This window comes from Phascolarctos cinereus, unplaced genomic scaffold, assembly GCF_003287225.1.
Source record: "Phascolarctos cinereus isolate Bilbo 61053 unplaced genomic scaffold, phaCin_HiC Scaffold_5;HRSCAF=322, whole genome shotgun sequence".
NCBI lineage: Eukaryota > Metazoa > Chordata > Mammalia > Diprotodontia > Phascolarctidae > Phascolarctos > Phascolarctos cinereus.
Genome location: NW_027555958.1, coordinates 452,400,383 through 452,426,740, shown reverse-complemented (window position 1 = coordinate 452,426,740; position 26,358 = coordinate 452,400,383). Strand labels below are relative to the sequence as shown.

Genomic DNA, 26,358 nt, shown 5'->3' with positions numbered 1-26,358 from the left:
TCAGAAGCAAAACTGTGAGGAGGGACAGGGTGAAAGGAGAGACTAGAATAAACAGGAGTGCGAAGGAATAGGATGGAGAGAAATACAGTTAGCAACAGTAACAGAAAAAAAATTTTGAAGCAAGTTTCTCTGATAAAGGCCTCATTTCTCAAACATATAGAGAAATGACTTAAATCTATAAAAATAAGAGCCACTCCCCAACTGATAAATGATCAAAAGATACAATTTCAAATGCAGTAATCAAAGTTATCTATGGCCATTATGAAAAAATACTCTAACTCACTATTGAGTGGAGAAATGCAAATTAAAACAATTCTGAAGTACTACCTAATACTTATTAGATTGGCTAATAGAACAGAAAAGGTAAATTACAAATGCTGGAGGGGATGTGGGAAAAATGACACACTGATGCACTGTTAGTGGAGTCGTGAATTGATTCAACCATTCTGTAGAGCAAGTTGGAACTATATCCAAAGGGCTATAAAACCAGGCGTACCCTTTGACCCAGCAATACCACTACTAGGTCTGTACCCCAAATGAGATAAGAAAAAGGAAAAGGACCTATTTGTACAAAAATATTTATAGCAGCTCTTTTCTGGTGGCAAAGAACTAGAAATTGCAGGGATGCCCATCAATTGGGGAATGGCTGAACAAGCTGTGGTATCTGATTATGATGGAATACTACTGTAATGTAAGAAATGATAAACAGGATGCTCTCAGAAAAACATGGAAAGACTTGCATGGACTGAGGCAAAGTGAAATGTACTGTGCACAAAGTAACGGCAATATTGTAAGATGATCAGCAGTGAATGACTTAGCTATTCTCAGCAAAACAACAATCCAAGACAACTCTGAAGGACTTATGACGAATAATGCTATGCGTTCCCAGAGAAAGAACTGATGGTGTCCGAATACAGACTGAAGCATCCTTTGTTTTTTACTTTCTTTATTTTCCTTGAGGTTTTTTTTCTATGTTTTCTTTCGCAACATAGATATTATGGATATGTTTTGCATGACTACACATGTATAACCTATATCACATTGCTTGCCTTCTCAATGGAGGGGGGGTGTTGGGAAGGGAGGAAGGGAGAGAATTTGGAACTCAAAGTTTTAAAAATGACTGCTAAAAACTGTTTTTACATGTAACTGGGGAAAAATAAAATACTAAACATAAAAGAGAAAAAATCGTCTTTAACTCACAAAGCAGGTGAGTTAGAGTCTGTTAGAAATGAAAAATAGCAGAACAAGGTTGTTACAAGGGTAGTCCATTAAAAACAAATTTTTATCTTCTGCGGTTTGAGCAAAAGAAGTTTTAATCGAGGGAAACTAAGGAAGGCTTTTGTGGAGATGTTTAAGGGAATTTCTCAGCACTTTCAAGGACTTGGGAGGTTGATAGCACAAGCTTCTTTATATATTATTATTATTGTTCTTATCATTATTCTTCTAGTTAACAATACCTTCATTTACATAGTGCTTTAAGGTTTGCAAAGCATTTTATGGCATTATCTCACCAGATTCTCAAAATAACCCAGTGAGGTGGGTAGTATGGGCATTTTGCTCCATTTTACAGATGACGACACTGAAAGTGAGGTCACAGCTAGTGAGTATGAGAGACAGGATTCACACTGGCTTCTCCCTGCTGAGGTCATCATTTTGCAATCTGACACAGAAGCTCTCTAATTTCACTTCAAAATTCATGCTTTCCCATAAAATAGATTTTCCTGAGATAATTAGGCAAGAGTTTAAAGAGAAAGAAGGAAGAAGTGAGTTACAGGATGCTTCAAGTTCCTCCCCAGCCTAGGCCTTCCCTCCAGGCAGCTCTACACTCCAAGCCATGCTTACATGACGCCATACCTTTGCTCAGTCTATTCCTGTAAGGCCACCAAATTTAGAAGGCCTTCTCTGATCTCCCCAACATGGTCCCCTTGTCAGGAACAAAAAGTATTTGTCGATTGTTCTGACTTGCTGGCCTGGAATGTGCATACTCCCTCAAGGCGCTCACAGAAAGGAGGAAATACTGAATGGATGGTGGCCTCCTATCCGGATGCTTCAGGACAGTCTGCAGCGGACTGCTAGGACACTCAGGCCCCTCTCAAGTCCAATGGTCTTGCCTTACAGGGAGGGCTTGTCTTGGGCCCCAGGAAAAACTCCTTCCTTTTTCTGTTTCCATTTCTAAAAGAGTCTGTGCTACTCTTCTCTGTTCCTGACTGGGAAACAGGGAAAAGAGAAAATTTCTAAGTCGACCTTCTGATCATCTCACTAGCCTAAAAGAAGCTTAAAATATGGCACTTGTAAAATGTCAAAACCTAGGCAAAGGTATATGGGAGTACAAACCTGAGCAGGGATCGAAGAGGACAGCCCTGGTGCCCACCCATCACTGTGCTCCTCAGCACTACAACAGGAAGTTGTGGAGGGGACCTTCTGAGGGCTGCCTCAAGAAAGCAAGCATGGCTTCAATGAAACTCAAGGAACACTAGGGGTCTAGTAGATCCAAGACCCCATGCCAAACACTAGTCATCTGGACTGACTAGGCACTAAAAAGAAAAAATAAGGCACAGGCCCACCCCTCCAGACAAGCTCTCTGTATCCCAACACCTCCCTGCAGGAAGGCGCCCTCACAGCAGACAATGGACAAGTGTGGACAGCCAGGGTGGCTACTGACCGCCAGGCCTCCAGGGTTCACAGAGATGGGCGATGCTGCACTGCCTCCAACTCCACTCTAACTTCTTACCATCTGTCATATTTTCTGAGGTGTCTGCAATGCACAGTCCACTCACCAAAGAATAAAACAGGTAAGGAAAAGGTAACTAAGACTTTCTTTTTCTTGGAGCTGGAGCAAGAGTTTAGAGGAAGCCACAAAGTGGGGGCGTTCAAACAGGATAAGTACCATAAAGCTGAAAGGCACTGGAGACGTCAGCTGGGCCAACAGGGCCCACAGACTTGCCTACGGAACTCGCTATAACTTTCACTGCAAAATTCTGAGCCTCTATGAAAGTGGGTTCATCAGTCAGTCGATCATCATTTATTAAGCACCTACTGCGTACAGGGTACCATACTAAGCAGTAAGGACATGAAAAAAGGGGGAAAAAAACCAATCCCTGCTCTCAAGGAGCTCACAACACAGCTAGCTACATACCGCATGAACTGGAAATAATCTGGGCTTGAAGTCAAGAAGACCTGAGTTCAAATCCAGCCTCAGCCATTAGCTACATATAACCCTGGATAAGTCATTTAACAGAACTACCTCCATTTCCTCAACCACGAAATGGGGATAATAATAGACTAGCACCTACCTCCCAGGGCTGTTTCGAGAATCAAATGAACACCTGGTACACAGTAAGTGCTATATAAATGCTAGTTTTTATTGTCATTACATTATTTTATTTTCTCTTTGTATACTCTGGGCCAAGCAAACTGCCTTACTCAAAACCAACACTTAATAGAGTCACAGAAACTGCGAGCTAGAAGGCTTCAGCCTTCCATGATGTCCTCTAGAAAAGGAATCCCCATCGCAACTGACTTAGAAGCATTTCTTAAGCAGCAAGCGCCAGCCACTGTGCGAGCTCTCCAGAGGGTTCCAGAATCTCCAGTGACATGGAGGCTAGCACCACCCCACCAGCCAGGCCACTCTGGCCAGCTCGAAACACCCCACATGGGGGCGGGGGTGGGGGGGAGGTCACGTTCTCCTCTACAAAAGTCTTCCAAACAGAGACAGAAAATGCACCAGAGCAAAGCCTGATGAGGAGAGTCAAAAATGTTCTAGTGAGTCATTTGTCCAGCCCGGCTTGGCACAGGAAGACAGACAGGGAGCTCTTCAGACACTGGGGACAGGTCAGAGCTGTTTCTGTGCCTTTCTAAGCCTCAGGGCTTAGTACACTGTTCAGTACATAGTAGGTATTTAGTAAATGCTTGCTGACTGACAGATGAAGTATAGGGGGCAGGGAGCCAGAAGCCGACCTGGACTCCAAGAGGCTCCCTACCACCAGTATCACTTCACTGTTCAGGGCCTCGGTTTCTTCATATGTAAAATGACAGAGTTGACACTAGACGACCTCTACGATTGTTTCCAGCACTAAACAGATGATTCCATGAGGTATATGATGAGGACAGAGCACTAGACAGAGTCAAAAGGCCTGGGCTGTGACCCTGGCAAGTCACACTATCTGAGCCTCAATTTCCTCATCTGTGACATGGGGATAATAATAGTGCCTTCCTCACAGAGCTCTTTGGGGGATGACACGAAATAATTCAGGTCAAGCAATCTGCAAACTGTGAATTTCAGTTATTACCATATCACCTTTGAGTCAGTTTCTTAAAATTCAATTTTATTTTATATTCAGTCCCAAATTCTCTCCCTTCTCCCTCCTCCTCTACCACAGTTCTTTCAACTGTAAAATGGGGATAATACCTGCACCCCCCGTCCTAGCAAGGAACAAATGAGGTAACACATATAAAGCGCTGTGATAAAAACCAATGCCGAGTCATCCCCAAAAGATACACAGCTGTAAGCAATCTGGACACTGTCACGTGGACAAATGACACAGAATTCAGAAAATTCCAAGCCAAAGCAAAGTAAAAGAGTTCTTCTTTCAGCCAGCCTCCAAGGCTGCTTCAAAGAGAAAGAGACTGACTGAGATTGTGGGTGCAGGTGTGGGTGAGGGTGGTCTTCTCTGTGGTCAGTGATGAGGGACTGAAGTTTGAAACTCAATCATTTCAACACTGTTCTGTTCTAGGTCCTGACTGTTTGTGTTTAGAAAACATGATATCCATCTCATAAATGCCATTTGCTGCAGGAAGGGAAGCTCCCACTTTGTGTTCTTCCCCAAATTATTACATTCTGCTGCAAGATGAAAAGCTGGCTGCTCTGACTGGGCCAGAATCCATTCCAGTTCTGCCCAGGATCAAGGATGTAGAACTGGAAGGGACTTCATCTAGGCCACTTTGCTCACTTTACAGATGAGGAAATTAGGGTGATTGAGTTGGGTGGAAATGAAGAGAACCTTGGGGGGGAAATGACAGCTGTATCTTTTTTTTTTAAGGCAACTGGGGTTAAGTGACTTGCCCAGGGTCACACAGCTAGTAAGTGCAAAGTGTTTGGTCTGAGGCTGGATTTGAACTCAGGTCCTCCTGACTTCAGGGCCGGTGCTCTATCCATTGCACCACCTAGCTGCCCCAACAGCTGTATCTTAGCATCTGTGCTAGGCTGAGGCTGCCATTTACGAGTGGGCACTCCAGGGCTACCCCAAATGCCTTCACTCTGAAGGGTGAGCAGCCACCACGATGACCCCTGGTCATCTGCCCTCCATGTGTGCCCCTCCCACCTCTCGCTCTGACAGCAGCTATCAAATTCATGCTCATTCCTGGAAAGAACAAGCCTGCCAACTATTTTCCAACCCCACTGCTTCTCTTCGACTTCCCAGGCACAAATCACCCTGACCATTCCCCTTACTGGACCTCCTAGAATGTAAGCTGGGGAAGGGAGGGGAAGAGGAGGGAAGAACTATCTCAGAGCCTTTTATAGTGTAGGCACAGTGCCCGGGACACAGGAAGCATTTAATACATGCTTCTTCATTCATACATGCACCCCAGATTTGGGCAGGACAGATTCCAAAGGAATCCAAAGATAGGTAGGATTCCAGGGCCTAAAAGTCTGCAGGGGAAAACAGGGAAAGAGAAGCAAAAACTTGCAAGACTAAAAATCTGAAGACAAAGGCAATTAACTCCAGGGAAGAGCGAAAGCAGCAATGGTCCAAAGAGGTCGATGTTGATATACAGGGAACTGATCAATGAACTCAGCTCTTAAAAAGCTATGTACAGAGGGGCAGCTAGGTGACACTGTGGACAGAGCATCAGCCCTTGAGTCAGGAGGCCCTGAGTTCAAAATCGACCTCAGACACTTGATACTTCCTAGCTGGGTGACTCTCGGTAAGTCACTTGCCCCCCACTGCCTTGGGCAAAAAAAAAAAAAAAATATATATATATATATATATATATATACACGTACAGAACACAAAATAAAATGAGATACCCAGAAGAACATCATATGGCCCTGGCCAGTGGAATGTTGTCAGGCCTGTCAGAATCCAGAACAAACTGAGGCTGGAGAAGAAGCTAAGGACAAAAAGAGCTGATTTTCTTTGAGTCCAAATCTTATCTTGCTTCTATTTTCTCTAAGAACAATGACTCCAAAAGACTAACATTATCTTGATCCCCCCAAGCAGGGGGCTGTCCCTGATGAATTCCAATCATCCTCACGTCTGGACACAACTGGTGGTTACGACTGTTAAGCCATGTCAGCCATATTTGCAAGACTGGAGAAATACACAGTGTAACAAGTCTGGAGAAGAGAAAGGTTTCCCTTTTCAAAAAAAGAAGAGAACAGAATCTATAAACTATACATCAGTGAGCTTGAGTCTGATTCCTGGGAAAATCCTAGAATAGATCATGAAAGAGATGACCGGTGGAAACAAAAGCAATGAATCCAGAGAGGCAGCCTGGCTTCATCAAGAGAAGGTCTCTGCTAACTCTATCTCCTTTGTAGGGTTTTTAAGCTGTAGATTTAGTTTAACTAAATTTTAGCCAGACATTTGATAAAGTATCCCACAGTATTCTTATGAAGATGAAAAGCTGTGTGGCCCTATAATTGGTAGGATGACAAGTATTAATGTCCTTTTGAGCAACTGCATTGACTTCCAAGCCTATGCAAAGCAAAATGGCCACACCTACTGAGACTGTTCTGGTCCGAGTCAACCTGCACTCTCTGGATGCCAATGAATTTGGAGGTACAGGCCCAGAAGGGTCCAGGGCAACCAGTTTCTGAAGGGAGAGAGGGAGGTAAGGAAGGAACAGGAGAGGGAGAGAGAGGGAAAGAGAGGGGGGGAGAGAGAGAGAGAGAGAGAGAGAGAGAGAGAGAGAGAGAGAGAGAGAGAGAGAGAGAGAGAGAGAGAGAGAGAGAAGCATTTATCAAGTGCTCTGGGTACCACTGTGATCCCCATCTGCAGTTGAGGAAAGGCCAGATTTGAATTCAGGTTTTTTGAACTCCAGGCCTGGAGCTCCATCCACCATGCCACCTAGCTGCCTCACATAATCTCATGATGTTCTATTCAGTGTCAGGTTGTCTTAGGTAGCCAAATGAATCACACCATTTTGGAGCTAGCCAAGACCTTTGAAAGCATCAGGTGATAAATGGGTCCAAGCCAAACACCACTGGACTGGAAGTCAGTATTCTATAATCTACCAGGGCTACTCTGGAAAACAAGCATTTTGTAAACTGCCCAGAGCTATAAGAAATGTCTTACTGATCCAGCCCTCCTCTCCAGGCTCCTCCCAATATTAGACTGGAGCTCCTATGTGGCAGGGACCTCTCTTTGTATTTCCAAGGCTTCATACAGAATCATCACTTACTAAAAGCTTTTTCATTTATTCATTTCACAAATGGGGAAACTGAGGCCCAAAGAGATTAAACAGCACACCCCAAACCATGTAGTTTGTTAAGTCAGGGCTCAAAATCAGGTCTTTTAACTCTGACTACAAATTTGATGTTTCTTCTCCAGTCCTAGGTAGATCCTCTTTCTCCTCCTCAAGAAACACATTCCATAAAATAGTCCCACAAGTAGTTCAAGATTTATTCTTCCAAAAGCCATGCATTCCTGTCTCTTTCAACATTGATCAGAGAAGTCCAGCACATCCACTGGGCCCACCTTCTCCCCACAAGTACTTCTGTAACTTGGGGTTGAGGGCAAATTGGTACAATGCATTGCCAATTCTCTTGGGCTTAATGAAAAATGGAAGCTTGCCTCTCTTGGCAAAGGTGGCCTTCTGGCTTCCAACCCCAGAAAGAAGGATGAGTAGCAAAGAGGGGGGGGGGGCACCACCACATCTGGCTGAGGCTGGAATCCACCAACAGAACAAAGAGACATTTGTCAGCAATCTGAAAGCCTGGGGGAGGGGGGAAGCTGCACAAAGAAGGGAAAGGGTGGGTCTTGGTTCTCCTTAGGCCCTCTGAAGGCAGGCTTTTACCCCCCTAGCCAAAGCCTACATTTGGGTTGAAGAATATTCTAGTACCAGACTCCAGCCTCTTGACTACTGTACTAATGACCATTCACTCACTAGTTCAATAAACATTTATTAAGGCAGGAAGGTGAATAAGCAGCAGGCAACAACAGGATATAATGATGGAAACTTGACCAGAAGTGGCTGGACAGGTTCAGTAGGATTTCCAGATTATCATCAGGGTTGAGTTTCCACAGATCACCTGATAATTCACCTGAGCCATAGGATTTTCTTCTCTCTAAAGACCTACCCCAGGGCCTCAGTGGTGAGGTTCTTAAAGGGTAAAATCTAAGGGAAGCCTAAGCTTGGGTAGGTCCCTTACACACTCCGAGACAGGACGCCTGCCGTTCAATAAGTAACCTGGCTAAATATAGAACAGAACAACACAGCAAGAAGTTACTTACCCACAGGGCAGGAACTCTGCCAAACACAGCAAATCTCAAACACCATCTACTAAGTTACAGAGGGCTTGCACTCTGTGTTGGGGGAAGATATTGGCAAAACTACAGATCCTGCCTCAGCTGCATGGATATCTGAAGATAACTGTGAACACCGCGCAAAACTTTCTGTACAGACCTGGGATTTCACTGATATAGGGAACTCCCAAAAAAGATACTGGCAATGCAGAAATTTAGCAAGGCAGACCAACAACGCTAACAATGCTTCCACAAGAGAAGCAGTCAGCAATTTCTCCCTTTAAGAGAGTCGTCTGGAGCCCTAAGAAGTTAAGTGTATGCCCACAGGCACACAGCCAAGCTGTTGCAGGGGCAGGATTTGAATTCAGGTCTCCATACTGAGGCCCTCTGATTAATCACTGCATCCCACTGCCTTACAGGGCTGGAAACATTTAGCCCACTGTATGTGATTTTGCACAGCTTAAAATTCAAGTTAATGAGCATTAACAGGATTTCTCTATTACCAATAAAATTACAGCCTGGAATTTTCTGCCTCTCCATGTCACCTTAGTTTTTTAACCTTCTCTACCACTAGTTCTTGGCCTACCTCCTGCCCCCCATTTGAGTATAAGTACTCTGAGGGCAGGACCTGTTGTATTTCTCATTTTTCTACCCCCAGGGCCTAACAGAGAACAAGGCAGCCCGAGATTTATTGAATTGGATACTCAACTTAATAACACCACATCCCCATCAGGCATTTATAGAGCTCTTTAAAGCCGGCACAGCACTCTGCCTGCATTATTTCATTTGAGCCAAACAATAAGCCTGTGGGCTAAATGCTATTATTACCCCATTTTACAGGAGGAAACTGAGGCTTAGGCAGACTACAACAGCAAGGTGCCTAGGCTCCTGAAGTCTTTCCTAGATCATTAAGAACCCTAGCTCCTCTCTCTTCCAGTACCTCTTTGCTATTGGTAACTAATACTCAGGGCAGAGTATCCATCAAATGGCACCATTTAGCTTTCAGGGATAGATCTCTTCTCCCTAGCACAACTACCCATTTCTAAGAGGTAGGGAGGGGGAGGGAAGATTAGGAAAGGAGGTTTTGGGGGCAGCTAGGTAGCACAGTGGAGAGAGCCCCAACCCCAGAGTCAGGAGGACCTGAGTTCAAATCTGACATCAAGCACATAACACTCACTAGCTGTGTGACATTGGGCAAGTCACTTAACCTCAACTGCCCTTGATGGGGTTGGGGCCCAAGCCAAGATCTTCGCTCCTTGCCCCAAAGAGAATCTGACTCCCATTTGTCTACAGGCCCCAGACCCTCATCTCCCTTTGGAAGCCTTAGCCTTACCTTTTGGCCATACTCAGATGCCTTCCTGTTCCCTCCATTAGCTGTTCCCATTGTCTATTCAATCTCTCAGACCACCCCAATTAGAATTCTTACCTAGACCCTTTTCCCAACCCCCTTCTCTGGCCACCCAAAGTTACTTCAGTGTATAAAAATTCACCCTGACCCCCATTCAGACTGAGAACCTCATGCTCAAAAGGCTGAGACTTTCTCATGCCCACTCTGTACCCTGGCCTATGTGATCTATCAGTAATAAACTTTTCCTCTGGCTGAAGAAGATTTGAGTTGAATTCATTCAGCGGGGCCCGGTACCGCGACCTTGGTGTGTCCCCCAGCAAGACCCGAAAAGTCCTAGACCTCTTCACCCTCACCCCCCCCCAAAAAAAGGAGGCATTACACAGAAATTAAGGGACTTGCCCACTGCTAGAAATCCCTGTGGAAAAGTACAGACAGACAACCACGTGAGTTGCAGAGCCAAAAGGGACCTCACTTTGTTCAAACTCCTCATTTTAGGAAACAGACCCAGGAGGGAGTTGAGCCCCACAACCAGTGCCTGCGTGGGACTCCCGGGCAATGGTGTTACCAGCCGTCTCTCTAGACTTTGCTCCCACCACGCCTGACTCACAAACTGAAAACCGTGATCGTTCTCCACCATTTTCAACTAGCAGTACATATTAATGAAGAAGAAATTGAAATTTCAAAGCTTTCTCAGCATTCAAGGAAAATCTAGGGACTTCTCTTTTCCCCAAGCAGAGAGCGAAGTCCTAGAGGGCAGGAGGGGTTTGATCTCTTTATCCGCCCGGTCTACCTGGCAGGACATCTCACCTCCGAAGGCATTTCTATAAAACCAAATGTCACTGGGAAAGTGCCTCGGGAACACAGCTCTAGGCTTACATCACAGTGTTAAGCACGGCCCTCGATTCACTGAAAGGGGTGCTGACGGTCCACTTAGACTTGTCAAGTGACCTTTTGGGGGGGGATCACTGCCACCCCCACCAGCTGGCAGTCTGGGGAGGCCTAGATACCCCTTCTCAGGACAATGCTTTCAAAGGCATAAAAGCCTTGGGAACGCAGAGGAAAGCAATTATATTGAAATAAAGAGGTCATTTCCCACCCACCCAAGTTCGAGGACCCCAAGTGAAGGCCCGGAGCTTGAGGGGCTACGCCCCAAAAGGCACCTCCTGGGGGGGGACGGAGGAGTCCCTGAAGGTCAAGGGGTCAACAACTCCAAGGGCAGCACCGGAGGGGGGAGCCCCGTGGCCTCGGAGTGGTCCAAGGTCACTCGCTCCTTCCACGTCCCCCCGCCCCCACCGGGCTTCGGGAGGTGACTCAGGCTCCCCCCGCCCCAGACCTCGGGCTCTTCTTGGTCTCGGGATTCCACGACCCGCGGGCGTGGAAGGGCAAGAGGCGCAGACCCTTCGACCCCACCCATACACACATTATACAGATAGGAAAACTAAGGCGGATGGGCGTGGCCGGGAGGTAGAGGGGTGGGGAGGGGGCTCGCACCTCCCCCTCCACAGCCAAGTTCTGCAACCCCCCCCCCGCCACTCTCAGCCCCGCCCGAGCCGGCAGGCTTCAGGACCCCACCCCACGCCCACGCCCGGTCCATAAATTTCGAAGTTCTTGCCTCCTCATCGGCCGCGCCCTCACGTCGCCGCTCCCCATTGGCAGGCCGCCGCTAGACCCCGCCCCCCCAGGATCGCGCCGAACCCCCAGCATAGCAACCCCAACTCCCCAGCAACCCCCTCCCCCGGGCCGAGCCCCGTACGGGCCCCATGTCCAGGTCTCGAGTCTGGGCGGGCGGCCTCCTCCTCACCGTGTAGTAGGAGAGCAGCCCCGCGTTGTAGTCCAGCACGAACCAGCGATACTGCCAGCCTTTCATCACGTTGGTCCATTTACTCAGCGGCCCCTCCATGATGGACGCCATCTTGGGAGCCGCCAATGACAACAAACGAGCTGACGTCACGCGCCTATATAGGCTCGAGGCCGGAGGGGCGGGGCCTGGGCCAGGGGCGGGAAGTGGGCGGGGTCAGTGCGTGGGGGCGGGGGCCAAGGACAGAAGCCCATGGAAGGGAGGCGGGGAGAGGAGGAGGAGAATCTTGGAGAGAGCTCTAGTTTCTGGAGCGCTTTTAGAGCTGTCCAAGGGGCTTTTCTCGCTACAAGCCCATGTAGGAGGGAGGAATCAAAGTGCCCAACATTGCGAAGGCTTTAGGAAATAAAAAGCTCTCATGTTGGAGTCAGAAGCCTTGGGTTCGAATCTCACCTCTGTGCCTCCCTAGGTGACCTTGGGTGTCTCTGAGCTTCAGGTTACCCCCTCTCTAAAAATGAGGTTGGACCTGCCTCTAAGGTCTGTTCTAGCTCTAGATCTTATTGTGACCTCTGCGTGGTGCAATGGAATTAGCAGTTATGCAGAAGAGACCTGGGTTCAAATTCTTAGGCAATAATAATATTTATATCGATTTTGATCCTCACAACAACAGCCCTGGGATAGTTTAACCCATTTTACAGATGAGAACACAAACATTTAGGGTGAAGTGACTTGCCCAAGGTAATACAGCCAGCTCAGGTCTGAGGGAGGATTTGCTCAGGTCTTCCAAACTCTCTATGCCCTGCAACACTTTTAGCTACCACTTAACCCTCCGTCTGGACCAGACACAACCTGTCTGGGCCCAAATCTGCTGGTGTGTAAAATGAGGGGTTTGTACTCGATGCCCTCTAAGTATTAGGTGGTATGAACCACATAATAACCCTTTCAAGTAGGTGCTGGGGCTATTATTATTGACATGTTTTACAGATGAGAAAACAGAAGCTCAGAAAAGTCGACAAGAATTTCTAAAGTCCTTTCTATGTGCCAGGCACTATGCTAAGTGCTGGGAATACAAATAACCAGCAAAAAGAGAGAGAGTCTCTGCCCTCAAGAAGCGTACATTCTAGTTGAGAAAAACAGCCCATGATAGGGAAAGGGGGGTGGGCGTTTTCTTGGGGAGAAAGGACCCAAATCGAGGCATAGTGGGCAAGTTGCTCTGGGTAACTAAACTGGGACACAGTCAAAGATGCCTGGCCTTAACCTTAGCTGGGGATCAAACAGAGGAATTCTACCAGGACTCTGCTATCCCATGCCATGCTAAATTATATTTAATTAGAGTCCAAACTTCATTTTTTCTGGACCTTTCTCATCCCTCCCACTCCTAACTACTAGTTCCTTCCCTCTGGAATCACCTCCCCTGTTCACTGTGTATCTCTCGTTTGTGTAGGGTGTATATCTATGTATGTGTATGTGTGTGCATATATGTATGTTTGTGTGGTGCTCACCTGAGTTATATGTGTCCACATGGATCACTCTAGATGCCAGTCGTGGGAAATCAGGAGTAAATATCTATAAAGTCTTCTCTGACCACTCTTCTTCAAGAGAGACTTTGATTCCTGCCACGGGAGGAGCAGTGTCCCTTAGGAGATTAAAAGCCATCAGGCTGGTTACTCTTTGGGGTACTGGACTAGAATTTTATCAGCCTACTCCCTGAAGTATTGTTTGTCTGGGAGAAATAATTGATAGGTTCCTAATCACCATCTCTCCTTGGGGAAAGAGTGCCCCAAGCTCTATATTCAAGGTTTGACTCCCTTCCCACCAAATGCCAATTCCACAATGAAGTGTTCATTGACACATTATGTTCAGTAACATCTTTATTTCAGTATAATTGGTTAATCTTTTGTCTTTTATTTTAACCTCTGAAAAATATTATTCTGAGAAGGGGTGCATGGAAGAAAGAGAATAAGCATCTATATAGTGCCTGTTAAGTGCCAGGCACTTTTTACAAATATTAGCTCATTTGATCCTCCCAACAAGCCTGTGAAAAAGTAAGGTGCTATTGTTATCCCCGTGTTACAGTTGAGGAAAGTGTAGGCAAACAGAGATTAAGTGACTTGCCCAGGGTTACATAGCTAGTAAGTATCTGAGGTCGTATTTGAACTCAAGGTCTTCCTGATGCCAGTTCCAGTGTTCAATCCACTGTGCCACCAGCTGCTTCCTGCATAGTCTGCATAGGTTTCACCAGAATGCCCAAAAGATCAGAGTGAGGGCAGAGTAATATCATCAAAAAATTAGCTAATAGCAAATAGACATATTTATCCTAACTGATATCAAACAGAATTCAGAGAAATTATACAGACACACCAGAGAATACACAGAGTGAATGAACTCTCCCACTGGGAGAAAGATATCTCAATTCAACATAGAAATGTCCAGATCTCCCTCAAAAGGAATTTCCCAAAGCCTCCAGTGTAATAAGCTGGGAATAGGCACGTGATCAAGGTGACAGTTTCTCTACACATTGGCTTCTTCCCAGAGTCTTTCTCTCCCTTCAGGAACCTCTATCTGAGGAGAATCTGCCAAAATCTCTTTCCAATCTTGAATACAAAAGACTAGCATCTCTCATCTCCCAAGCTCTCACTAACTCTGTCCCTTACATACCAAGCACTGAATAATCAAACCCACCAGTGAATAAATTCTTATGCAAGTGGACCTTGATCTGCTGGTTACATACGTATCTAGTTGTTTGCATGTTGCTTCCCCCAGTTGGAATGTGAAGGCAGGAACAGTGTTTTTATCTTCCTCTGTGTCCCTAACACTTAGCACATATGTAGTAAATGCTTAAAAATGCCTGTTGATTGGTCACTCATTAATTCATGCTTCCACGAATTCATACAGGCTAAAATCCATGACTGGAATTCACTGTACTTTGCTACCTTAAAGTTACAAGTCTGATGCCACCTCTGAATAACTCCCTGTCGTGACCTTGGACAACTTACATCCCTTCTCTGGTCCTCAGTTTCCTCATCTGAAAAAATGAGGGGATTAGAATTAGAGTCTTCATTTTACAGATGAGGAAACTGGGGTGCAGAGAAGTCAAGGGGCTTGCCCAAGGCCAGCAGAATACCTCCGCTTATTAAGAAGAATGGCAAGAGAATTTCTGGCTTACACCTCTTGTTGTCCCAATGGGATGGGAAGGAAACTCTGACTGGGACTTCTTATCTCTACTATGATAAGAAAAGCACACTGCCTCCATCAAGCCAACTTTCCTATCAGTCTTGGGACATAAACTTCAGGCTCCGGTTTTGACCATCTAGTTCCTTGACCTTCCTGATGCAGAATCCCTATCTTTCTCCCTTCCAACATGTATACTCTTATCCTCCTCTCCTACTTTCTGTCAAACTCCGTTGTAGGCATGCTGCCTATGTATTCACATTCTATATGAGGTTGCTGAAGTGGATGCTCTGGGCTCTCTGACTTTTGTTCCAGATCCTATGTCAGCCTATCTGCAATTAGTTCTGACCCCAGAGGACAAGCCTTCTAAAGGATTTTGAATGACCAAAGCAACCAATCAGTGTTTATGAAGGACCTCCTAGGTGGCACTTACTATGTTGGGTGCTAGGTGGTGGAATGGAGTCAGAAAGACCTGGGTTCAACCTTGTTCTCAGACACTAGCTGTGTGACCCCTAAGCAAGTCCTTTTAACCTCTGCCTGCCTCAGTTTCTTTATCTGTAAGGTGGGAATAATAATAGCACCTACTTCCCAAGACTTCTGTGAGGATTAAATAAGATAATTTTTGTAAAGCACTTTGCAAACCTTAAAGTATCCTAGAAATGCTAGCAATTATTATGGTTATTATTAGACTGAGGATATATAGAGACAAAGGACAAACGTGAAACGGTCCCTACCCTCATAGAGCTTCCATTCTATCATGAGAAAATACATACATATACAATTATGTTTAAAAAATCAGTACAGGGTCACTCGCCAGGAACGTAAGGTGTCCAAGAAACAGGTGACAGCCCTGCAGACAGACAGCAGAAAATGGAAGGTCTAGTACAAAGAACAAGTAACATAGTTTGGCTGGACCATAGAACACATGATAATAGCTAGGATACCTTGAGTGTTTTAAGTTTTGCTAAGTGTTTTATAAATGGTATCTCATTTGGCCCTCACAACAACCCTGGAAAATAGGAACTATTATCCCCATTTTACAAATTCTAACACCAAGGCAAATAGAGGTGAAGTGATCTGCCCAAGGTCACACAGCTAGCTAATGTCTGAGACCGCATTTGAACTTGGGTCTTCCTTATTCCCAGTCCAGTGCTCTGTATGCACTCTACCTGCCTCTGAAGAGGAGCAATGTATAAGTCTGTTAAAGTAGGTTGGAGTCAGGTTGTGAAGGGGCTTTAAAAGTCCAACAGAGGGGTTTGTATTTGATCTCCAAGGTTATAGCTTCTTGTGCTGAAGAGTGACACAGTCAGACCTGTGCTTTAGGAATATCGATGTGGCCTGTGTGGAGGTTGGATTGGAGAGCAGGCTGAGGGATGTGGGCTATGTGGCCGTGATGGTCCTTTTCAGCTTTAGCTTCTATCATCTGATTTCCACTCTAAAGTCACTAGAGAGTTCTCTGGGATCCAAGCCATGTCTTCCCTGGTGGCCTGTAGTCTGGAAGTCACCAACTAAAATTATACGTAACGCAGAGGCAGCAGCTCTCCTCTCCTTCACCTCCCATCCCAGTGCCCCATCAGAGAGACAGAAGCTCAGAGCCAGAAGGCTCCCTGGAGGCCACAGAGTCCAGCCTCCCCGGAATCCTGGTCACCAGGCTAACACTCAGGTCACAAATTCCCCAAACGAGGAAAAACCAGAGTCATCAGTCCTTGTTTGTATCTATGGAGCTGGTATCAGATTCTGATCTTCTCATAATCTCCCCTAAACCTACTTCCTTTCTGTCCCTACTACCACAGTCTTAGGCTTGGTTATAAAATAATAATGGCTCCCATTATGAGAGAGCCAGGGTGCTTTCAATGGAAATATCATTGAAGACTGGAGTCAAAGGTCATGAGTTCAAATCCCACTTCTGACACTTAATATCTGTGTAAGTTTAAGCATTTAATTAACATTCCTGGTCTTGTAAAAATGAGGGAATTAGACTAGGTGGCCTCTGTGATGGTACCAAGAACTTTGGTGGCAAAAACAACCTTTTCTGGGTCTTCAGTAGTGGTGAGGCCTGTAGTCCCTGCAAAGGCAAGTGCCAGGTCACATCTCCACAAGATTTGTTTCCCTGGATGATGGCTTCAGGGACAGGGCTGGTAGTGTGAGCATGAGGCACTGCGATTCAGGTGTGGGGTCCTGAGCTGCCTCCACCTGGGTCTGAGGAGAGGAGATGGAGAGGGAGTGGGGCCCAAAACACACGCACGTGCGCACACACACACACACACACACACACACACGCATGCACCCACGCACACACACACGCACACACACCACCTTCTATTTCTTCCCCAGGGTACATGTCTGCTTCAGATATGCTGGCTTGCCTCTCCATACATACAAGAGAAAATGCGTAGTTAAGGTCATTAAAGGAAAAAGTCTCAAAAGATTTGAAAACATCATAGACATATTGTTACCAAAAAAATGAGAAAGCATCACAGACCTTGGGGGTTGGGATTTCAGTGACTACTTGATAATAATAGCTAGCATTTATATAGCACTTTAAGGTTTTCAAAGGTCTTTACATATGCATCTTTTTGGAATCTCACAACAACTTTTGGGAGACAAGTACTCTTATCCCTGCTTTACAGATGAGAAAACTGAGGCACAGAGAGGATATATGAGTTGCCCAGGCTAACATGGCTAGTAGGTGTGTGTGATAGGATTTGAACTCCAACAACAATCTGTAAACTGTGCCATCTAACTTCTAATGAATACCATCCAATTTCTGATGCATAACCAAAAACAGAATCTGGAATATAGCACACTAGGCTATAAACTGAAATTCACCAAGGGCTTAGCTATTTAAAGCCCCCAGAGGTGTGGCTGTCATATTTGCTTAGCCAGTTGACTGTTCCTTTCTTGACCCAGTAAGAAAGGCATTCACACCTTACAAAGGGATCAGGGCAAAAACATCCCTTATTTGCACATTAAAACCTCATCAGGTAGTGACCCGTGTTCTGTGACTATATCTACTGAGGGAAGTAGGGAAACTCCCTCTGTACCTAAGTATTTACCAAATAAACACAAGATAGATCCGAGAAAGCACTCATTGTCTTTGGGGGAATCAGGAAAGGCTTGTGTAGAAGTTGGTACTTGAATTGAGTGGTGAAGGAAGAGATGAAAGAGAGGAGAGAGTATCTGCCAGTCAGTTGGGATGGAGTCTTCTGAGCAGAGCAGCAAGAAGGCCAGTGTGACTGGGACCAATGCAGGATGTATTAATGCATAATGAGAGTAGAAAGGTAGGTTGAGGTCAGATTGTGAAGGGCTTTAAGGAGCAAACAGAGGAATTTGGGGGTGACCCTAGAGGCAATAGGGAGCATTAGGTTTTATTGAATACAGCAATGACGCAGTCATTTAGGAAAAACAACTTTATCAGCTGTGTGAAGATGGATTAGAGTGGGACAACACTTGAGTCAGGGAGACCATTAGAAGGTCATTTCAGCAATACTGGCAAGGAGTGATGAGAGGTTGAAGTAGGGTGGCTAGATGAATGGAGCAAAGGGAACAGATGGGAGAGATTTTGTGGAGAAGTGATTTGGCAGTTGATTGGATATGTGAAGTATATTGGGATGAAGAAGAGTGAGGAACCTAGGATGACACCAGGGTTCTAGCTCTAATGTTTCTAAGGGCCCTCCCATCTCTGACATTCTCTGTCCTAAGATCTTCCCAGCTCTCATATTCTATGTTCTAAAACTCCATTTCCAACTGTCCCACATGGTGGCTTAGGAAGAACTGAACCTGGGAATCAGGAAATCTGGATTCAAGAACATCGTACACAGTAACAGCAACATTGTGCAATGACCAACTTTGATAATTAGCTCTTCTCAGCAAAGCAAGGAGCTAAGACAGTTCCAGAAGACTCATGATGGAAAACGCTATCCACATCCAGAGAAAGAACTATGGAGTCTGAATGCAAATCAAAACATGCTATTTTCTCTCTTTTTAAAAAATTTCTCGCAGTTTTTCCCTTTTGTTCCGATTCTTCTTTCACAACACGATTAATGTGGAAATAAGTGTAATATAATTGTACATGGATATCCTATATCAGTTTGCAGGCCATCTTGGGGAATGAGGAGGAAAGGGAGGGGAAAAATTTAGAACTCAAAATCTTATAAAAGTGAATGTTGAAAACTAAAAATAAATAAAGAAATTTTTTAAAAAGAAACCTAGATTCAATATCTCTCCCACTAACTCACCCTTAATCCCTTCACTTTTCTGGTCCTAAGTTTCTCCTCTGTGTAATCGTGTAGTTGAATCTCTAAAGTCCGTTCGAGCTCTAAATCCTATGATCCCATGATCCATCAGGGTCTTAATTTCCTCATCTATGATGTTAACTTGACAGCTGAGGAAACTGAGGCTGAGAGAGGAGGTGACTTAATCAAAGTAATGCATCTGTCATATCTCTTGCCTCATTCCTCATGTACGATGTAATGGAAAGAACTTGGAAACTGGAGGCAGTCAAGAGTCAATGCCCATGTACCAATGCCAATAAATTTGAGCCAGAACCAAAGGTAAGCTAAGGAGGCAAGGTCACTGTTCTTCATCTACAGAATATATCTGCCTTATTATACATTATTAAACTTGGTTGCTATTTATTATTAAGTGCTTACTACCTATCTATATCTTTCTCTAGCTACCTATATTGATTTTATTCCTGCATAGAGAGATTGAAGTTTTTCCAACAGCAAAAATAAAGCACAGAAACAAGCCAGAAAGACTTGTGAATGTCTAATGGTAAGTTAGATAATGATCTATATCAGACAAATTTGATCTCTGCCTCCTTTCCCCTTCCCCAGTCACAGAATTAAAAAAAAAAAAGCAGCCTGATTTTTCACTAGCTGTATGCAGTAGGTAGCAATTACTTCTGGCCTCTACACCTAGCAGACTGGAGATAAAATGTCTTGGCTGTCTCAGAAAAGCAGATGCAAATTGCTTTGTTAACTGTTGAGTAGGAAGTCTGGTCTGGGGCTCACCTGTTCAGTCATATGTCTATTAAGTTGAGACTCAAAAGCAGAATTTCTCCAACTGCACGGCTTTGCAGAACTAAATGTAGTACAGTATTATTCACTTATCCTTTTCACAAGAGGAGCCACAACATTTCACCTATAACTTTACTAACTTAAGCGAGGCTAACTAGCTAATGGGAATTTCTCATTGTGTGCTATGATATGATGGAAAACCTGACTTCCAAGTACAAACAGGATCACTATTTCACCTCCCTTGGCTGGATTCCAGGTCATCTTTCAACAGCCACCTTGCTGCTTGAACCAGGACACATATCGTAGAAGATTCTGCAAGTGGGTCTCCCAAGGTCCTAATTGATGAGTGCCCCATAGACTCATTCTAGTAGGCTGGCGCCAGCCATGCTTTATGGCCAACCCTCTTCTCACCAGCTACTTTGTTTGTACTCATTTACATGGAAATGTGTAAATGTTTGCTGTCCCCTCCCCTAGCTTTCTAGCTCCAGAATTTTAATCACAACAATACTGCCATGCTCCTGGAAGGTGAATGCCGATTAATGTATTCCTCTATGGCTCCATTCATCATTCCTGTGTAATAGCATCTGAACAGAAATCAGTATGAGCCTATCTGAACACTTGGTTATACCTGTATCTTTCCAAACCATAACACTTCTCCCTGACTATCCCACCCACCCCCTCCTATATTTGTGTTATTAAAAAAAATCACAGATCCATCCAGTGTGAAATGTACCAATAAATGAATGAATGATGAATGAAAAAGACTTTAGCAAAGGCTTATTATGTACTAAGAACTGGGCTAAGAGGTGAGAATACAAAAACCAAAAGCAACAGTCCCTACCCTCAAGGAGTACCTACTTTATCATTCATTCATTGGTTCCATTTTACATTGGATGGATCTATGATTGCTTTCTCATGATTGGCATAATTGGTTATAGCCAACATGGTGGCCAGAAGTCTATGAAGACTTGAAGATCTATGGGTCAATCAGTCACGTAGCATTTATTGAGTGCCTACTCTGGGCCAGACATATGTTAAACACTGAGGATACAAAGAGAGGCAAAAACATTCCCTTCCCTCAAGGAGCTCACAGTCTAATGGAAGAGACAACCGATAAATAATTACATACACACAAGACACCTACAGGATACATTGGAGATAATCTTAGAGGGAAGGCACTAGCATTGACTGGCAACAAGGAAATGCTTCTTGCAGAAGGTGGTATTTTAGCAGAAAATGAAGGAAGTCAGGAGGAGGGAAGCATTTGAGGCATGGGGGACAGGCAGTGAAAATTCAGAGTGAGGAGATGGCTTGTCTTGCAAGAGGAACAATAAGGAGACTTGTGGCACTGGATCCTAGAGGACATGAAGGCGACTGAAGTGTCAGAAGACTGGAAAAGTCAGAAGGGACCAAACTATGAAGAGCTTTACAAGCCAAATGGAAGATCTTCTATTTGACCTTGGAGGTAATAGGGAATCCCTGTAGTTTTCTGAGGGGGGGAGAGTCTGGTAGTGATGACATAGTCAGACCTGCATTTAGGAAGCTTGGTTTGGGAGCTGAGTGGTGGATTGACTGGAGAGAAGACAGACTTATGACAGAAAGATCAACTAGGAAGCTATTTTAGTAATCTAGGCAAGAGGTGATGAGGGACAGCCTTGGGATTGTGGCAGTGTGTGAACTATGGGTAAGAAAGGCAGCTCCCAGCTTTACCTAAACTTATTTTTAACTAGTATGACATTGGGTAAATTACTCAATCTCTGTAAGCTAACATTCTCATTAGTAAAATGCAACTGGATTAGCCATTGGACTGGAGTCCCTTCTACCTCTCAATCATATAACCATAACTAAGTCTTCCAGTTAGTTTTATAATTATTTTTATTAATGTTTAATTAATTGATTTTAATCATTATATTTTAATATATTGTATAATTATAATATAATGTTATTTATTATATTTTGTATAATGATTAATTATTTTTATTAAATTTTAATTATGAGAAAAATATTTTTCTGCTTGGAGGCAAGACAGTCTTCTTACAATCTTGGGAGGACCAGAACCTTCTTATCTTTTTCTTCATCAAACAAGATTTACAAAAAGACCCACAGAATTCTAACTCTACCCTTAACATTCACTTAGCATTAGTGGTTTCTTTAATTACTTATTTTCCTGTGCTTTTATTTCCTGTTTTTTGATATCCTTACATTTTGGGCCATGAGGCAAGATGGCACAATGGGTACAATGACGGGTATAGTAAAGTAAATAAGTGAAAATATTTGGGGTCAGACACCCTCCATTTGAACTTTGGCCGTGTCCCCTCTCTATGCTGCATTTTCCTAAATTCCTTTCCTTTGAACTACACCATGCTCTCAGTGAAGTAGGTAGTTCCAAATTGTTGCCAGTACAGAGTGGAAGTCAGTAGACACCAATTTTGGTGGCTGTCTAAAATAATTTACATGGCTGTGATCCTGTCTAAAGATGAGATATAGGTGGATTGTGGATTAGAAGATCTCAAAGCTCCCATGCAACTCTGATTTCATCATATCATTGTTAGAGCACACTTGGAACATATGGACCTTTCATCAGTTCTCGACCTATTTGATGTTGCTAAAATATACCTAGAATTTTTTTTTAAATTGGGATTTGAATTTGAGATTTTAAATCCTTTCCCACATCTCTAATCTCTCTTCCTCCTTCTGCAGGTAGCACAATGGAGAGAGTTTTGGACCTGGAGTCAGAAAAACCTGAGATCAAATCCAGCCTCAGATACTTAGTTGTGTGATCCCGGGCAAGTCATTTAACCTCTGTCCACTTTGGTTTGCTCATCTGTAAAGTGGGGATAATAATAGCATAGCATTTATCTCTCAAGATTCTTGTGAGGATAAAATGAAATAATATTCATAGAACATTTAAAAAATCTTAAATGCTATATAAATAATAATGGTGATGATGGAGGTGGTGGTGGTGATGGTGATGGTGATGATGATGATGACGATGATGATGGTGATGATAAAAATGATGATGTGCTGGGGAGAAATCTTTTATTGCTTTGTTGAATTTTTTTAACCTCTGAAAGAGGCTTCCATGGACCTTTGCCATTGAATAAATCACAGATCTGAGCATGCAAATATGCATGTGATTCAAATTGCCAGAAGACTCCCCTTCTCTCCAACTCTTACTTAGGTAGTATCTGCTTAGCAGACAAAACATAGACTAGTATTAGAGTTCATAGTTGGGCTGAAAGCATCCACTTCTGCTTTTGGATATTTCATAGAATCAAAATCTGTTAATATTGTTTGAAGTTTTAAAAATATTGAAGATGTTGAACTTGTAATGCCTCAAACACATTGCATGTTTCACTTTTGTCTTCACATTTCCAGCACCCCAATGCAGTTCCTGACAGATAGTAAGCACTTAATAAATGCGTGTTGACTGATTGAATTAAATATATGTAAAAAGTGAGTAGTTCTACCCCTTGACTCAGAGATTGCACTGCCAAGCAGATCTCCCAAGGAGATCGAAGACTTCAAGAAATATCCTCTAGACACAAAATATCAAGAGCAGCACACGTTTAGTGGTAAAGAATTATTGACAAAGTAAATGCCATTGATTGGGGAAATGGCTAAACAACTTGTGATACATGAATATGATGGTAGAAAATAACAAATATGATGCAGTAGAAAGACATGAACCAGTTCAAGGTACAGTAAATAGAGCCAGGAAAATGATATCCACCTTGACTACAGCAATGCAAGTGAAAAAAGCTGAAATGGAATGCTGTATGTATAATAACAATTATCAAGGTTGGCCCAGGAGAAAAGATAAGAAAATGCACATCCCTCCCTCTTTTGAAGACATAGAGGATTATGGGTATGAAGTATTGCATGTGCTGTCAGATTTGGTCCATGTGTGGGTTCGTTTTGCTAAAATATTTTTCTTCTCTTTTTATTTTTTTCTTGTAAGTGATGGATTTGTTATAAGGGATTTATTATAAGGGAGAGGGATACATTTGGACATGAAAATGTCTAAATATCAATAAAATGGAAAGGGTTTTTTTGAGTGAATTATTCACCAAAGAAAAAAATATTTAAGTTCTTTCTTCCTTTGCTACAGCATGGCCTTTCCCTGAGCATATGGGATGTTTGTGTATTGATTTAGCTTAAAACCAAATTGAATGCACAGTTAATTTCCTTGTGGTTCTCGACATTTCCCATGGGAGGTATTGTAAGTATCTTAAACTCAGCATGTCCAAATAGAACTCATTACCTTCCTCCCCTTCCTTCCCCAAACCCTCTGCTCTTTTGAACTTCTCTGTGTCTGTCAAGGGTTTTATCATATCCTTCTAGTTACCCAGGGTCATCCTTGATTCCTCACACTCATTTACCTCCATATCTAATCTGTTGTCAAATCTCGTGGTTTCTACCTTCACGTCTCTCATACACATTCTTTTGTCTCCATTCACACAGACACAGACTCTCATCTCCTCTCCCTGAATTATTGCAATAGCCTCCTAACTGGTCTCCCTGACTCAGGTCTCTCCCCATGCTAATCCATCCTACACACATTTAGACTGTGTGTTCAAATACTTGAACACAAATCTCATGTCTCGCCCTCCCTAAGTCTTCTCTTCTCCAAGCTCAAGCCAAGGTCAGTAAGTGAGTCAACAGTCAAAGGTCAAGAAGCATTTATTTATTTTTTTTTGTTCCAGTTTTCCCACATCTTCTCCAGCATTTATCATTTTCCTATTTTGTCATGTTAGCCAATCTGATAGCCACAATGTGGTACCTCAGAGTTGTTTTGATTTGCATTTCTCTAATCAATAGCAATTTAGAGCATTTTTTCATATGACTATAGATAGCTTTAATTTCTTCATCTGAAAACTGCCTGTTCATATCCTTTGACCATTTATCAATTGGGAATGGCTTGTGTTCTTATAAATTTTACTCCATTCTTTATATGTTTTAGAAATGAGGGGAAGCTAGGTGGCGAAGTGGATAGAGCACCGGCCCTGAAGTCAGGAGGACCTGAGTTCAAATTTGACCTCAGACCAAACACTTGACACTTAACTAGCTGTGTGACCCGGGGCAAGTCACATAACCCCAATTGCCTAAAAAAAAAAAGAGGCCTTTATCAGAGACACTGGTTGTAAATTTTTTTTCCCCCAGTTTTCTGCTCCCCTTCTAATCTTGGTTGCATTGGCTTTGTTTGTTCAAATCAAGAAGCATTTATTAAGCATTTAATACATGCCAAGCACTGAGAATACCAAGAAAGGCAAAAAAGTGGACCTGCCTTCCCTCAAAAACTCACATTCTAATGGGGGAGATAGCATGCAAATAATTATATACCTATATGATAGATATAGCTTAAGTGGAAGGCAATCTCAGAGGGAAGGAGCTTACAGGGAATTGGAGGAGACTGGGAAAAACTTACTGCAAAAAGTGAGATTTGAGCTGAATCATGATAGAGTTTTGTTCAGCTAATTCCCATATGGCAAGACCTCTAGTCATCTGGCCATCTGGACTGCCTCCTTTGGTCTATACCACCTTTTCATCATCCTTCCTAAAATGCAGTTCTCAGAACTGAACACAATATTCTGAACATATCATGACTGGGGCAGAGGGCAGTGGGGTTGTCACCTCCCTCCTTCCTTTATACAGTGCATGAGTTTTGGACTGCCATGTGGTACTGTTCATCTGTGCGAACAGTGTATTTCCAAGGGGTGGAACTGATCAGAGAAGACCCTATGGAGGAGGTGAAAATTGAGCCCTGCCTTTCAGAAGGTCTAGGACTTGGGTAGGCAGAAATAGCATCAAGATCTGTGGAGGATAAGGATGAAATAATAAAAACTAAATCAACATTTCTATAGTGTACACCATCTTTTCAATATCCCCATGAAGTAGATGGCACCATTATTCCTTTCCCTGTTTATAGATGGGGGAACTGGGGTTCAGACAAAGGAAGCAGAATCTAAGATGGCATAACAAATGGAGTGCTGGACTTGCAGTCAGGAAGAGCCGAGTTCAAATCCTGCTCAGACATTCACTAACTATGACCCTGGGCAAAACACTTAACCTTTTTCAACCTGTTTGCTCTCTGCAAAATGGGGATAATAATAGCCCCTATCTTAGAGGGTTGTTGTGAGGATCAAAAGAGATGATATATGTAGAACATTTTGAAAATCTTAAAATGCCGTATAAATGATGTGTGAGTTCTGGTGATGGTCATGAAGCTAGTCCAGGTGAGAGTTAGGATTTGAACCCAAGTTTCCTGAGAGAGTTTGGAGCTCCTTTCAAATGTGAATTGGCTCTATAGCATCACTCATTAGACAGCTACAAACATTGTTGATCCAGAGCTCATCCCTAAGGGATTCCAAGGAAGGGTCTCACATTTCCTTTCTCATGTTTGCATGTATCTTATTGTTAAGGTCTCATATCTCTACCCATTTGATTACAGGTTCCAAAGAATGAGGCTGAATTAATGATTAATGAATGCATCTTGTAGCTTGGCTGTTAGATTTGCAAGAAATTTCAGTCCATAGTGGTTAATGTCAATGAGCA

At 43.6% G+C, this 26,358-nt stretch overlaps 1 protein-coding gene across 6 annotated transcripts in view; it reads right to left on the bottom strand.

Annotated features, from left to right (window-relative positions):
* The window catches only part of OSBPL9 (oxysterol binding protein like 9), a 160,207-nt gene extending 148,452 nt beyond the window's left edge, over window positions 1–11,755 (bottom strand). For 5 of the 6 annotated variants that reach the window (XM_020987747.2, XM_020987749.2, XM_020987750.2 and 2 more), the window contains exon 1: window positions 11,618–11,754. In XM_020987747.2, coding sequence (XP_020843406.1) covers window positions 11,618–11,728 — 111 coding nt within the window. In that variant the 5' untranslated portion in view covers window positions 11,729–11,754. Of the gene's footprint in view, window positions 1–11,617 lie in introns of all 6 variants that reach the window. The other variant, XM_020987748.2, reaches the window with a different exon arrangement.
* Between the last annotated feature and the right edge of the window lie 14,603 nt (window positions 11,756–26,358).